The sequence below is a fragment of the Manihot esculenta genome, chromosome 16, assembly GCF_001659605.2.
Source record: "Manihot esculenta cultivar AM560-2 chromosome 16, M.esculenta_v8, whole genome shotgun sequence".
In the NCBI taxonomy this organism is placed as follows: domain Eukaryota; kingdom Viridiplantae; phylum Streptophyta; class Magnoliopsida; order Malpighiales; family Euphorbiaceae; genus Manihot; species Manihot esculenta.
This window is the reverse complement of record NC_035176.2, coordinates 15,272,514-15,288,648: the sequence shown is the minus strand read 5'-3', so window position 1 is coordinate 15,288,648 and position 16,135 is coordinate 15,272,514. Positions and strand designations below refer to the sequence as shown.

The 16,135-nt window shown below is 39.6% G+C and overlaps 1 protein-coding gene across 1 annotated transcript; it reads right to left on the bottom strand.

Moving 5' to 3' along the window:
- Window positions 1-1,110: 1,110 nt before the first annotated feature.
- On the bottom strand, window positions 1,111-3,720 carry LOC110603221 (serine/threonine-protein kinase RHS3). The gene is made up of 3 exons (XM_021740925.1): window positions 3,679-3,720; window positions 2,859-3,586; window positions 1,111-1,990 (listed from the first exon to the last, which is right to left on the bottom strand). The coding sequence occupies exons 1-3, from the start codon at window positions 3,718-3,720 to the stop codon at window positions 1,111-1,113; spliced, it is 1,650 nt and encodes a 549-aa protein (XP_021596617.1).
- Window positions 3,721-16,135: the final 12,415 nt, after the last annotated feature.

Genomic DNA, 16,135 nt, shown 5'->3' with positions numbered 1-16,135 from the left:
TTAATTTAAAATCCCTAAATTTATATCATCTTTCGCCAATAAATTTCTAAAATCTTATTATTATGCTTTATTTCCATCTGTTTGATATAAGAAACTATAACATGACTTTATTTTTATTTGTAGTTTTGATTCTCTTAATTGAGTTTTAATCATAGCTGCTCTTAATATAATATCTATACTTGTGTTTATGCTGATTTATACTATTAAACAGTAATAAAAAATTAATAGCACCGTAAACTATAAGACTATAATTTCTATTTTTTAATATATGAAATGATTTTTTATAACGAATAATATAGTGAAATGTATTAACATCTGGTAAGATATTTAAAAAGTAAGAAACAAATATGAAACTTATTGCAATATCTATTGGAACTAGTAACAAATAGAAATAAATTAAAGTTGTGATTTTTAAAGTCACGCCATATAGGGATGAAGAAAAAAAAATAGATATTTTAAGTTGAATTACACCAATTTTTAAAAATTTAGATTAAATTATAAAATAATAAAATGTTTTAGATTTTTATATTAATAATATTTATTTATATGGTATATAATTAAGTATAATAAAAATAATCCACATCATATTATTATATCAGTAAAACACACTCTCAATAAATCAAGTTTTAACCTTGAATATAATCGTAATAAAGTTCATAATTTTAAATAATTTTATCAACTTTTTAAGTTTTGAATTAAATTATAAAATAATGAGAAAATTTTAAATTTTTTTATATAAATTAGCCTATAATTTTCCGTTGTATAATACATCTCTATAGTCAAGTCTCATATATACATACACACACAAACATCAAATTGAAAAAAAAAAATAAAAAGAAATATTGAGAATAAATTTAAATTGAGAGGATAAAAAATTATAAAAGATACACATAAATATTCCTTTCATATACAATACTAGTATTTATTTCTCCTTAACTAGAAAGAATTAATCAAATTTTGGTATCAACAAAAGTCCTTTTAGGCATATTCACTCTCACTATTATGTCTTAAAGGACACAAAATCTTTCTTTTTTTTGAATTTTTTTTACAATTTAGAATTTCCTTTCAAGGATGTAAATTCAAAATAGGAGCATTAAAATCTTAACAATCCTAGAAATATTCGAATTCTATATACGAGGAGTCATGATGTTGAGGGCTACCATTGGTTTTATCAACTTCAGAATCTGCCATCTTCTTGTTATTAGCAGCTGGTGGTGGCTCTTTACTAGCATATTGTGAGAAATCTACTGGTTCAGGTACGTGTGGAGGCATGGCACTTCTTACCAGAGCCCAATTCACTCCTTCGAAAAATGGATGTTGTTTTATCTCTGTGGCTCCTCTTTTATATGCAATGCGTTTATGGGGTTCCTTCACTAGAAGTCCTCTAATCAGATCTCTAGCTACAAAGCTCACTTGTGGTGTATCTGGAAATCTCAATGGTTGTCCTACAACATTGAATAGGGTAGCCCTATTTCCTGCGCCTTTAAAAGGAGTTGTTCCATGTAAGAGCTCATACAAGAAGATTCCGAAAGTCCACCAGTCTACTGCACTACCATGACCCTCTCCACGAATGATCTCTGGGGCTAAGTATTCATGGGTGCCTACAAATGACATGGAGCGTACATTTGTTGGCTCAGCCATTAATTCTGGGAGGGAGCCTCCGACGAAGAGGCCAAAGTCAGATTTGGATTTACGATTCTTTTTGCTAGGCAAAATGCGAGGGAAAAATGTTGAGGGCTGAATGCAACCATGCACTGCATATTCATCGTCCAAAATGCCTCCACTATTATTTCCTCCGCCGTTGCTTACTTGTGTAGATGAGGACTTGACAAGGGTTGGATTGACGGAGCAGCGAAGTGAGAGGTCAAAATCAGAGAGCATTATATGACCTTCATCTCTTACTAGGACGTTTTCTGGCTTCAAGTCTCTGTAAACAATTCCTAACATGTGTAGATACTCCAGTGCCAACAATACTTCTGAGGCATAAAACCTGTTATATAGAGACTTTGTTAATTCTCTCAATCTCCAAAAGTGAAAATTATATTATCCATTTTATCGATCATGCATATTTAGCCATTCCATTTGGAAATTATGGTAAAAATAAAAGTAAAATTATTAATCGATAGATTCAAGAACAATTATCGTCTATTTAGCATGATTTATTTTATAAGAAAATAATTTAAATAATTTTTTTATAAAATCATGCATGATTTTTTTTTTTCGTTTGAAAATAAAAATTTTACAAGCTAAAATAAAGAAATAAATTATTTCATGCTAAATAAGAAATTTAATAGAAAATAATTAAATTGAATTGAATTAAATTGGATTGTTATAAATTTTTTTATTTCAAAAAAGGGTTAATGATTCAAAATCAGGTATAGTCTGCAAATTGCCCTCCCATGTGTACAGTAAGAATGCAGAAATCATATGCAGTCTGCAACAAAATTCCAGTAGTAAAAGGATTTGGTAGAAATAAAATTACAAGAATGTATGCTATGAGCATTTGACTTGCTAGCATAGCAAGGTCTTCATTGCAGGGAAACATTGTATGCTTGCTTGTTACATTGCTTACGTTTTATTCCTGGATCTGGTTAGCTTGTTTTGCTGGTTATAGGTATGTTTGTGTATTTTTTGATATCATGTTCAGGGTTTCTAGGCTTTCTCTCTTGGATTTTCATGTCTAACTAGGTTGGAGGTTTTGTTTTAGTTTTACTGTGTGGATTTAGTGGCACTATCTTGTTAAGTTCTCATGAATCCTTTAATAATATTTTTCTTATAAAAAGAAAAGAAAAGAAAAGAAAAAGAATGGATGCTATGAAATTGTAAAATAAAAGGATCATATATATGTATATACAAACCTGGCTGCTTCTTCAGCGAAATACTTGTTGGGTTGCCTCTGGCGAAGAGAATGAAGATTGCCTCCACTACAGAACTCCATGACCAAGCAATAGAACTTATCAGTCTCAAAATAAGAATACAAGGTAGGCAAAAAAGGGTGATCAAGAAGACCAAGAATCTCCCTCTCTGTTTGTGCTCTCAGTAGCTTATTTCTACTTGCAAGTGAAGCCTTATCCATCACTTTCATAGCGAAATGAGCACTAGTTCCTCTAAGTTCAACAAGGTAAACACTGCCTATATCTCCATACCCAAGACGCTTGAGAAGCCGAAAGTTACTAAGACCAATTGCATCTTTGCCATTCACCATATTAATTGCATCCCATTGGACGTCTCCACCAGTGTGGGGCTTAAAAGGTGCATTGTTTTTCTCCGAGCTGTCACTACGATTACTAGTTACATGGCCATGAGACTTGGAATTAGGCAGTGCTGGTGCGCCTTGGCGGTGATGATGATTACCACTTGAAATATGATCCATCATTCGAGGATCAAGGGGAGGATTAGACATTATATTTTCAGAATTTTTGCTATTTCCTGCAGGTCCCTTTGGTGAATCAGCACCTGGATTAGCACCATAGTTTCGCTTTTGATCTGTCATCTTCTTGGAGTTGCTACCTAAATTTGATTTAGCACTGGCTGCAGTCTTCTTGGATTCACATTCTGCTTCTTCTGATGGAATGCTGGGGCTCTTCTGCAGAAACAGAAAAAATAAAATCATACAATCTCCTGAGATTATACATTGTCTCCATTTTTTTTTTCAGAATTTGAAGTAACAGTGCATACGGTAGAAGAGTCAAACTTCATGGAATGAATAATTGATGACATTGACGGGAAACACTATCAGAGAACAATCCTTACAGAAACCTCCCAATGATTATTCTGAAGAAGAAGAAGAAAAAGAAACAAGTTAAATCGAATTATTTAAAATATCAAGCATTAATTAATAGCATTCCCATAAAAAAAAATAATAATAATCAGTGTGTGGTGAGCACATCTTGCAAAACAATCATTGTCCCAGGATATTCCAACATTTAATAAACATTAATTGTAAAGATAAATAGATTCATATATAGGTGCATGCATATTACCCAGATGAATTCAGAAGGAATTGGAATCTTGAATAGAAGACAAAATCAAAAGATTATAGAAAAAGAAACCCTGTAAATTGAAATGGGGTGGCTTGAAAAGGAACAATAAAGAAAAATAGGAATTTTGAGAAGAGAAGAGGAAAAAAGAAAAGAAAGAAGGCGATGGAGTAGAGATATTATAAATTAAGCTAAAGAGAAAGGAAATGAAAATGAGTTGGAGATTGAATGGACCACCATTGATGCACACGTCTGTCAACATAGGAGTGAATTTGCTGTGTACTTTTTTGAATATAAATTTTTTTTATTTATTTTTTAAGATTGAGAGAGTTTTGTGGAAGGGTAATTCCCCCAAATAAATAAATAACAAAATTCGAAAATCATCAAAAATTCATAAGTACTATTCTAGTATAGCTATTCTCTTTCTTATTTTTCTCCCAAGTTTGTAACTACTAAAGCGTGTAGAGAAAGAGAGAGGAAACGGTCATGGCTAGGAATAAGGGGTGGATGGCCGTTTAATGCTCTATGGTGTTTGTGAAAAATAGGGAAGTTAGTGCTCTCCCTCATTCCATATTCTCAGCTATTCCAACCTTGCAATCTAATAATTTTTTTGGATACTATTTATTTATTATTATTAATAAGTTCTTTTGATTCAGTAGCTAATAATATCACATTTTATGTGCCCAACAAGATTATTTGAAATTACCAAAATTTTAATAATGGAAAATAGTTTTAAGAAAATAGTTTTCATATTATTTAATAGTTGAATCAATAAAATTAATAAAAAAAATTTTCTTGTTCAAAAGAAAATTAAACTAATTATAAGAGAAATGGCTTCTTTTATTTAAAAAAAAAATCATTCTTAATTTTGTTTATTTTTTAATACTATTAAATTTCTTATATATAAATTTATTAATATCATTTATTTTTTAACATGGTAACTAATAATAAGAATAATTTTTTTATAGGAAACTTTTCACTGAAAATATCTTCCATGCATGAAAATTAATACGTTACATCCCACATTAATTATGTGTTAACTTCTATGAAAATTAAAGTTAACATATATAGGTGACTTATTGATAGGTGCTTTATTGATGTGGCCGAAATAGAGCTGTGTTATGATTGATCAATCTTGCAAGAAAGAGAGTATGAGATGATTGGCGCCTATAGCAGCCACTCTGACGTTCAAGTCAGTAAACTGAAGAGAAAGAGCAAATGTATGAAATTGCTTAGAACATTGCGTCAGAATAGAATATTTTTATCTCTATGGTCCTTTACTTTTATATTGTAAGAGAATGGAATTAATTATAGTATTTCCTAAGAATCTGCCTCGTGCCAGCTAATTAATAAGGGACTTACTGGCTAATTATCGGTGATCCCATAATTACAGGCATAATGGGATCTACTATACTATATCTGCTAATGATAACTTTATGTGAAGGCTTGGTCTGTCCAAGAGAGGGCAAGTCTTAGTGAAGAACCGGGTGCTACGGTATCCGGATCTTTCTTTCCTCGGGCGGGACCGCGTATCGGCTTATTAGATCCTTCCCACGTGGTCCTATCTTATAGTGACAGCTCATGACTTACTTTAGGCGATTGTTGTGTTGCATTAGAGATCCTCCTGCTAGTTTCGATTCTTCAGATTCGAAAGTAATAATGGCCTTCACGATCTTGGACACGTAGCCTATTTAGATTGGCCTTTCATGCTCGTGTTGCTTTGCCTGCTCTTACCTATAAATGATAATTGTCCTGTTTTGTAATTTTTATACTTTTCGTCATTATTTTCTCTAAGTGCTTATATGCTTGGTACTCGACCATAACCCTCCTCTGACCATACCTAAATAATAATTCTCTAAAAAATGGCTAAGGAGTTGACACCCGGCCAAAAGAAAACTTGATAATCATTGCTTTTGCTCGAAAGTGACCAAAATAGACTTGCTAATCGGACTTATCACCCGACCCCTAGCCTAACTAGTGGCCATAAAATAAATAACTTGAGAAATTCGTAGAATGAAATTAACACTCAGACATATAGCCTGGTAGTTACCCGCCTTGTGGCGCTTTTCGGTAAAAATTTACCTTTGTCTTTTGGAACTATCGACTGAAAACTCGGATGGTGGATACTCACCTTGTGGCTCTTTTTAACAGAAATTTACCTTAGTCTTTTAGGACTAATCACCTAGTCATGTGTCCTAACGGATACCAACCTCGTGGCCTGTGCCTTAGAAACTTTTTGTGAGACGGGACTAACATCCGGTCGTATGGCCTGGCTAACACTCGCCTCATGGCCTGAGTATAAAATGCCTTAGAAAATTTTTGTGACGCAAGATTAATACCCAATCATGTAGCTTGGCTAACACTCGCCTTATGACCTGTCATAAGATGCCTTATTTAGCGAGACTAACACTCGGATTATGGCTTGATAGATTCTCACCTTATGGCCTAGCGTATGATGTCTTATTTGGCAGGACTAACACCCGAATTATAGTCTAATGGATTTCCACTTTGTGGCCTAGCATATGATGCCTTGTTTGATGGGACTAACACTCGAATTATGGCCTAATGGATTTCCACCTTGTGGCCTGGCATAAGATGCCTTGTTTAGCGGGCCTAACATCCAGATTATGGCCTGATTGATTCCTACCTTATGGCATGGCCTAAAATACCTTGTTTAATGGGACTAATACCTGAATTATGGCCTAATGGATTCCCACTTTGTGGCATGATGGATTCCCACCTTGTGGCATGATGGATTCCCACCTTGTGGCCTGGCTTAAGATACCTTGTTTAATAGGACTAATACCTGGATTATGGCCTGATTGATTTCCATCTTGTGGCCTGGCATAAGATACCTTGTTTAGCGAGACTGACACCCAAATTATAGCCTGATAGATTTCCACCTTGTGGCCTAGCATAAAGTACCTTGCTAAAGTGGGATTGACACCCGAATTATGGCCCAATGGATTCCTACCTTGTGGCCTGGCATATAATGGGCATATGATGCCTTGTTTGGTAGGAATAACACTCGGATTATGGCCCGATGAATTTCCACCTTGTGGCCTTTAATGAATGCTCTTTAATTTTTTTGGAGAAGGTAATTTCAATGTTCCTTGTTACTGAAGTACACAACACATAAAAAATACATCATTAACTATTACTAGTAAAATTTCCTTAGATTACAAAAATTCTAGGAGTAGGGAATGATTCGGCCATCTAATTTGACCAGCTTATAAGACTTTGAGTGAATAACCTTCGAGATCTTAAATTGTTTTTTCTAGTTTTTCTCCAAACTTACCAGACCCGGCATTATTGCCTGTTACATCTGTTCTTTTAAGGGTTAAGTCTCCTATATTAGAGACACAAGACCTGACTCCTCCGTTAAGAATTCAGGACATCTTTTGTAATTCACTTATTTTCCCTTACCATCACTGGGTCCTTCTGCAATTATATGAATAACCCCTACAGGTTCACGGTCAAGGGTAGTTTCAGAAGTTGTTACCTCGGGTTTGGGTCTTCTCTCTTCTCTATTCTTTCTAGCAAACTTTTAAAGTGTGTCATCCCTTATTAACCTCTCTATCTCGTCTTTTAGCTGCCAGCACTCCTCTGTTTTATGCTCATGAACTTCATGAAAACGGATGTATTTGGTCCTATCTTACCTTTCGGCTCTCTCAAGGTTGAGCTTGGGAGGCCACCTGACCTCCTTGTCATTTTTCCTTATCCACATTAGAATATGTGTTCGTGAGTCATTTATTAGAGTATAATTCTTATACTTACTTTGGTTATCCCTTTCCCAATAGACTGGATAACTTCTATCGTCTCCTTCATATTCTCGCCTCCATGGCTTTTGATTTTACTTTTGACTCGTCCTTTTGTCCTCTCTCAATACTTGGACTTCGTCATCCAGCCTAATGTATTTATGGGCTTTATCCATTAGCTATTAGTATGTAGCGGCTGGGTTCTTGATTAGGGAGTCTATGAACTTGACATTGCGTGTTCCTTTCTTCAATGCTTCATATGCTATCTCATGATTTAATTCATCCACTTGTATTGCTTTTACATTAAACCATGAGATAAAGCTCCTTAAAGACTCGTCCTCTCCTTGGCCGATCTTTCTCAAGTCAGAGGAGAGATTTTTAGGAGGTAAACAAGTAAGAAGCCTGAACTTAAATAACATAGCGAATTGTGTAAAGTTCTGAATTAAACCTAAGCTCAAATGTTGGTACCATTTCTAAGCCAAACCTGTGAGTGTTGATGAAAACACTCGACACAACACAAAGTCGTTGACATTCTAAAGTTACATGGTCGTCTTAAAGATAGCTAGGTGACTTCTAGAATCCTCTGTCCAGTCATATTTGTCCAAACTTGGGAGTTTGAACTTAATAAAAAATGTCTCTACTAAGATCTCTTTTGAAAGAGGTGAGGCATCATCTAGGCTAAAGTCCTCTTCTTGCTCCTTCTGGTACCTTTGAACAGCTCCTACCAGCTTCCAATCGACGTCTTCCAGAGCATCGTCTGATGATTCCTCTTCCTCAAACTCGGCCTTCCCTTTGGACTGGGTCTGGAGCACTTTTGTCCGAGTCTTTGGGGTATCAAAGAGTAACTTGCTCAAGAGTAACTTCCCTCTAGGAGCCATGAAAGATGCCTCTTCCTGAGCTTTGTATTTCTCAAGAGTAACTTGCTAACTCTTGATGTATTGGAGCATTCGCTTATTGCTTATATTATTGAGTTTCGCTTCATTGACCATAAATGGTATGTTTTGTCCACTTCTAGGAGTGGAAGAGATAATAGCGCCCTCATTGATAGTAATCTTAGCAGCAACTTGTGAATTACCGGCCATTTCGAGGGAGAAAAAAGAAAGATTTCTTTTTAAGAGAAAGGGAATAAGAGATTGATTTTAATCCAAACGAACAGAGAGAATTTAGTGAATTTTTTTATAACAGAACCAAATGATGTGGCCGAAATAGAGTTGTGTTGTGATTAGTCAATCATGTGTTGTGATTGGTCAATCCTGCAAGAAAGAGAAGATGAGGTGGTTGGCGCCTATGGCAGCCACTCCGATGCTCAAGTCAGTAAACTGAAGAGAAAAGGCGAATGTATGGAATTATTTAGAACACAAGAGTAGTTGTGTCAGAATAGCGTATATTTATCTCTGTGATCCTTAGCTTTTATACTGTAAGAGAATTGAGTTAATTATAGTATTCTCTGAGAATCCGCCTCGTGCCAGCTAATTGATTAGGGATCCCACCGGCTAATTTATTGGTGATCCTATTGTGTAATATGCCCTACAGCTAATCTGTTGGTTGTAGTTGGATATTATTCTTCATGTATTTTAAATGTTTAAATACACTACATAAGGCCGTTATTTATCTTTAATATTAATTAAACCTTGAGTAAAGACAAAGTCCATAAGACTATATTATTATGCAAAAGAAATTATAATGTGGTTATAATTGTAAGATTCCTATTGCATTTAAGTAACATCTCCAAATATTACTAGTCGATATTCTTATCATAATTGGACAATAGTTAGAACTGTTGAGACTAGTACATATTATGTTTTTTTCCTTTTAGAGGAATCAACTGATCCCATAGATTAAGATATGTGGGATATCTAGAACTATGTGTAGGTGCTTATTTTAAGAATAAGTGCACTCAACTGACCCGCCTAAGAAATCCATATAATAAATAGCCTATATCTATGAATTACTCAAGTGATGGTTATGTAAGTGATCCTTTTAACTTGAAATTAATAAATAATCTTATACAGGGACTTTTGTGTTTTGATTCATCTTACACGTTGCTTGGTTCATGAGTAACAAATAGGGATAAATTTGATATATTAGAAACTATATGAAGGTATTTGGGTGATTGAGATTGTAATACCCGGCTAGACTCCGGTATCGGAATTCCTACCGTCCGGTGGAATCTCGGATGTCGGAAGCCTCTAGTAGGGTAGAAACATGTTTTCATAAAATGTTTTAAGGTATTTCATGGTTTTAAGTAAAATGGAAATGAGTTTTTGCATAAAAACAACCTTGGAGGAAAACTCAGGTTCGGCCGCCGAACCTCAAGTTCGGCTGCCGAACATGCATGCCTTCGGGAGCGCCTTTAGGCCCCCGAAAGCATAAGTGAGGAAAGTCCAGGTTCGGCTGTCGAACCTCAAGTTCGGTCGCCGAACATGGCATGCATGCGGAGGCACGTTCGGCCCCCGAACGTGGCCTGACCAGCCACTATAAAAGGGTCCCTTAGCCAAAAACGGGCGAGCTTTTTCCCCATTTCTGGCCAAGGTGAGCTCTCCGCCGTCCCTCACCGATCTTGAGTTCTTTCCTTCTAATCCTACTCGATTTTCATGAGTTTTTACTTTATTTTGAAGATTTTCAAGCTTTGAGCAAAGTTTTGGAGCTTTGAGGTTCAAGGGAACTCAACCCCTCCCATCTCCGAGTTAGGTCGTCTCTCTCTCGATCTCCACGAGGTAAGAGCCGATCTTAAGCTCATTACATGTTTTAAGTAAGTTTTAAGTGGATCTATGGGGTAGAATGCATGTTTAGCTCATGGTTAGGTTTATGGGTTTTATATGTGTTTATGAACAATGTGTGTTGCTTGAGGTGTTGTAGTTGGGGTTTTTGATGGTTTGATGCCCCTAGGAACTTGTATGCTTGTTTGTGTATGATTGGGAATGTTATAGAATAGGTTTATGCATGATTGGATAGTTTTGGAGGCAAATGTGCATAGAAGAGCTGAGTTTCTGCCACTAAGGGAGAAACCAGGTTCGGCAGCCGAAGGAACTTTCGGCCGCCGAACATGTTTGTGGAGGCAGCCTTCGGCTGCCGAAGCTTGCCCCCGAAAGGAGACTTTCGTCTCTGTCTGGGAGTTTCGGCCGCCGAAAGTGCCGCCGAACATGCATGAGTTTCGCCTCTGTCTGGGAGTTTCGGCCGCCGAAGGTGCCGCCGAACCTGCCTGACTTTCGGCTCTGGAGGGACTTTCGGCCGCCGAACCTGCCGCCGAAAGTGCCCTGTCCAGCCCTCTCTTGCATGTTTTCCTATGATTGTTTCATGATGTTTAGGGGGGGTTTTGGGGAGTAGTTTAGAGTTATATTCTTGTTTGTTTGGTCCCTCATTTGAGTCCACCTGTGTAGGTTCAGACCCGAGGAACCGGGGACCCCAGCAGTGAGTCAGCTGCTCCGGTGTCTGGTCAGAGCTATCCAGAGGTGAGTGGAATAAACCTTTATGATTTTAAGCAAATTAATCGTATAGTTTTGAGCATGTTCATGCATCATGAATGCCATGTGATGTTGTAGGTTGTTTGCATTAGAATCCACGAATATGTTGCATTGCACATTTTAATGTTGATGTGGATGAATGTTGGATGATCCATAGCCCTCGATCTATGATGTGACGATGTGATATGTACGGTACGGAAAGTAAGACCAGTGGGACCCATTCTACGTTCGTTGGCACTATGTAAGAGAAAGACCAGGACCCATTCTACGTTCTGGCACAGTTGGACCATGTTATGTTATGCTATGTAAGAGAAAGACCAGGACCCATTCTACGTTCTGGCACAGTTGGACTATGTAGAGGGCTGATGGTGACAAGTTCATCCTTGATGTGATTAGCTGTGATGTGATGCATTCCATGATGCCATATGATTTAAATGTTTTTATTATTCTGCTCATTGGGCTCTAGTAGCTCACCCCTCTCCCATTTTCCCCAGGATTGCAGGTACAGGGTAGACCAGGAGATCCGTAAGAGTAATGAAGTCATGTGTATGTAATAGATAGTGTGGACATGATAAATGTATTAATGTGATGTAAAAGTACAGTTTTAGTCATGTAATGACTTTGAGGATTAGAGGTTGTGCTTGACTATATGTTTGAGATATCCCTTTTAATACATGGTCTTAGATATTTTATGATGATTATGCAAACCAACTCAACTTATGATGTATCGCCCATTGGGGCATTGATGAGATCACACTGAGGGGTCATGATTATGATTATGTTTATGTACAGTGCATGCACAGGTTGAGTTTGGTGTATGAACGAAAGAAAAGTTTTAAATTTTTATGTATTTTCTTGATCATGTATGGGATTAAACAGGTTTTCAGGTTGCATGTTAGGCTTGCTACGGGTCCCGGCGGCCTTAAGCCGACCTGGATCCTAGAGCCAGTAGCGGTCTGATTTTTGGGTCGTTACAGAATGGTATCAGAGCCCTAGGTTCTTAGGATCGGACCTAGAGTGTCGGGCTCATAGATGTTATAGAAGGTCAAGCACAATAGGGAAGATCATGTCCACTAGGATAGGATGTGGAGTCTTGTCTTGTATGATGATGTGAAATGCCATGATTATATACATGTGCATTGATGCTATGATATGAATGATATATATGTGATGAGGGTTCATGTGTGCCCACATGAACCATATGATGCTAATGTTTGTGTGATGTGTACTGTTTTTCAGAAAACAGGATGAGAGGAACCCGTCGATCGGCAAGATTGACAGGAGTGCCACCTGAGGATGAGAGCACGAGCGCCCATCCTCCTACATTGCCTAGGGCAATGTCATGTAGAGCAAACAGAGAAAGAGTGTCAAGGGACCCTAGAAGGTCTTTTGATTCTAGCAGAAGGGGGACAGATAGAGGAGGAAGTTCTTCAGATGTGAGGGAGGTTATGGAAGAGGATCAGAGGAGGGATGGGAATCTGGATGTTAACATGGAGGAAGAGGGGACAGGGGAGTCTCAGGGAGGCGTTCAGGCCTCGGGGTATGGTTTTCCACCCCATTATCCACCCTTCCCGCAGGGTTCAGGGTATCCGATGGGAGGTACATCGGATTACTCCAGCTTTAACCCCTACCCTACCTACATGCCTTATCCACCTTTCTATCCACCTTACACACAATACCCAGCTTATCCACCCTCACCCTTCTATCCTAACCCGGCAAACCCCACCTCGGGGAATGCTGCACCCCCACCTCCACCACTCACAGAACCAGCAGCCCCAGTTACTCAACCTTCTAGACCTAGCTCAGCCGGTGGGAGCAAGGTAAAGATGACAGATTACCTTAAGCTGGATGCTCCCAAATACAAGTCAGGGGATGACCCCTTTGAGTATCTGAGAGTAGTGAAAACAATAACTGACGAGCTAGGGGCGGATGATAGTAGGGCCATTCAGATGGCAGGGTTCACCTTAAAGTGCAAAAAGGCACGGGAATGGTTCAAGTGTTATGTGGACCTGAGACTAGACGGCATGACATGGGAGGAATTTGCGAATGAGTTCGCGGGATGGGCTTTTCCAGACAGTTCCAGAGAACTGAAGATGATTGAATTTGAACAGCTGAGGCAGGCAGAACACATGAGTGTGGAGGAGTTCACGGATAAATTCTTAGAGCTATTGCCTTTTTCAGGGCAAGCTCTAGATACCGATTCGAAGAAAGCCAAGAGATATGTTATGAAGCTGCATTCCAGGTACTCCTCGTTGATTCAGTCAGTTGAGAGGGAAAGTTTCCACACTGTTGTGGATATGGCTCGAAGGATGGAGGCGAGTGCTATAGTTGAGGGGTCAGTGAAGCAGTCAGTGACCCAATCTTCAGGGGTTAAGACCCCAGGCAGAGAAGGGCCAGGTCTCTCTTCTCAGAGCTCAAGTAAGAAGAGGTGGGATAACACCACCAAGAAGCCGAAGAAGAATAAGTTTTGGAATAAGTTGAAATCCGGTCTAGGATTTGGCGGTGGCTCGAGCTCAAGCTCAGATGGTACAGAATGCCAAAAATGTGGGAGACCGCACAGAGGAGTGTGTCGAGCTGGGACCAATTCATGTTTCAGGTGTGGGCAGGAGGGACACATGGCTCAGGAGTGTCCTAGAGCACCTTTTATGGGCCAGCTCCAGCAGACAGCTTCTGGTAGTGTGGCACAGCCAGCAACTCCAGCCACAACTCAGGGCAGTGGCAGAGGTAGAGGGAGAGGGGCAGCCTCTTCTTCTGGTTCCCGAGGCGAAGGTCCATCAGCTCCAGCCAGGATCTTCACCATGACTCAGCAGGAGGCTAACACATCCAACACCGTGGTGTCAGGTAATCTCGTCATTGGGTGTTCTGATGTGTATGCATTAATGGACCCGGGTGCATCTCATTCATTTATTGCTCCGAGAGCCGTCGAGAGGTTGGGTCTGATAGTCTCTGGGTTAGAGTGTCCCCTATGGGTCAGTGGACCCAAGTGTGACCTGTCAGTGGCAGAGTCAGTCTGCCAGTTCAGTCCAGTTTTTGTTGAGGGAAGATGCCTCTCCGCCGACCTTGTGGTTCTAGATTTGATAGACTTTGACGTCATTCTAGGGATGGATTGGCTATCTACTCATGGTGCTACCTTGGACTGCAGGGACAAGGTAGTCAGGTTCAGAGATCAGAACGGGTCAGAGGTCGTCTTCAGAGGAGACAAGAGGGGTACACCTAGAGGTCTGATATCAGCTCTCCAGGCTCGTAGGTTGCTTAGGAAGGGATGTCAGGGGTATTTGGCTCATGTGAGAGAGCTAGACAGTCAGGTCAGGGAGCCAGCCTCGGTGCCAGTTGTCAGAGAATTTCAAGATGTTTTTCCAGACGAACTTCCAGGTTTACCACCTGCTAGGGAGATAGAGTTCGAGATAGAGTTCGAGATAGAGTTTATGCCTGGAACTAGACCGATCTCTATCCCTCCCTACAGGATGGCCCCAGCCGAGTTGAAGGAGTTGAAAGAGCAATTGCAAGAGCTGGTAGAAAAGGGCTTCATCCGACAGAGTACCTCACCTTGGGGTGCTCCGATCTTGTTTGTGAGGAAGAAGGATGGATCCCTTAAACTTTGTATCGACTACAGGCAGTTGAACAAAGTCACTACCAAGAATAGGTACCCTCTACCAAGGATCGATAATCTATTCGACCAGCTAGCCGGAACGGGTTGTTTCTCAAAAATAGATCTGAGATCTGGGTACCATCAGCTGAGGATAAGAGAAGAAGACGTGCCAAAGACAGCTTTCAGGACCAGATATGGGCATTTTGAGTTCCTTGTGATGCCGTTCGGGTTAACCAACGCCCCTACAGCATTCATGGATCTCATGAACAGAGTATTTAGCTAATACCTGGATCACTTTGTTATTATCTTCATAGATGATATCTTAGTGTATTCTAGGAATGCAGAGGAGCATGCCCATCATCTGAGGTTGGTTCTGCAAACCTTGAGGGAACATGGCTTGTATGCCAAGTTCTCTAAGTGTGAATTCTGGCTGAGGAGCATTTCATTTTTGGGGCATGTTGTGTCAGAAAATGGAATAGAGGTAGACCCCAAGAAGGTAGAAGCTGTGGCTAACTGGCCTAGACCCACTTCAGTGACAGAGATTAGAAGTTTCTTGGGTTTGGCAGGTTACTACAGGAGGTTCGTTCAGGACTTCTCAAAGATTGCAGCTCCTCTGACCAGACTAACCAGGAAGAATCAGAAGTTTGTGTGGACTGACCAGTGCGAAGAGAGTTTTGAAGAGCTTAAGAAGAGGTTGACTTCAGCACCAGTGTTAGCTCTGCCATCCAGTGATGAAGACTTTACAGTCTTTGTGATGCGTCCCGTGTGGGATTGGGTTGCGTACTAATGCAGAATGAGAGGGTGATTGCTTATGCTTCTAGGCAGCTGAAGAAGCATGAGTTGAATTACCCCACACATGACCTGGAGATGGCAGCAGTAATCTTTGCACTCAAGATGTGGAGGCACTACCTCTATGGGGTTAAATGTGAGATCTTCACGGATCACAAGAGCCTACAGTACATCCTGAGTCAAAGAGATTTGAACTTGAGACAGAGAAGATGGGTGGAGCTGCTGAGCGATTATGATTGCAAGATTCAGTACCATCCGGGTAAGGCGAATGTTGTGGCTGACGCCTTAAGCCGGAAATCACTCGGCAGTTTATCCCACATATCGGCAGAGAGGAGGCCAGTGGTGAAGGAGTTTTACAAGCTCATTGAGGAAGGTCTACAGATGGAGTTATCTGGTACAGGTGCCTTGGTGGCCCAGATGAGAGTGGCACCCATGTTTCTGGAGCAGGTGGCTCAGAAACAGCATGAGGACCCAGAGTTAGTAAAGATTGCCAGGACTGTTCAGTCAGGCAAGGACAATGAGTTCAGATTTGACAGCAAGGGGATCCTCCGCTAT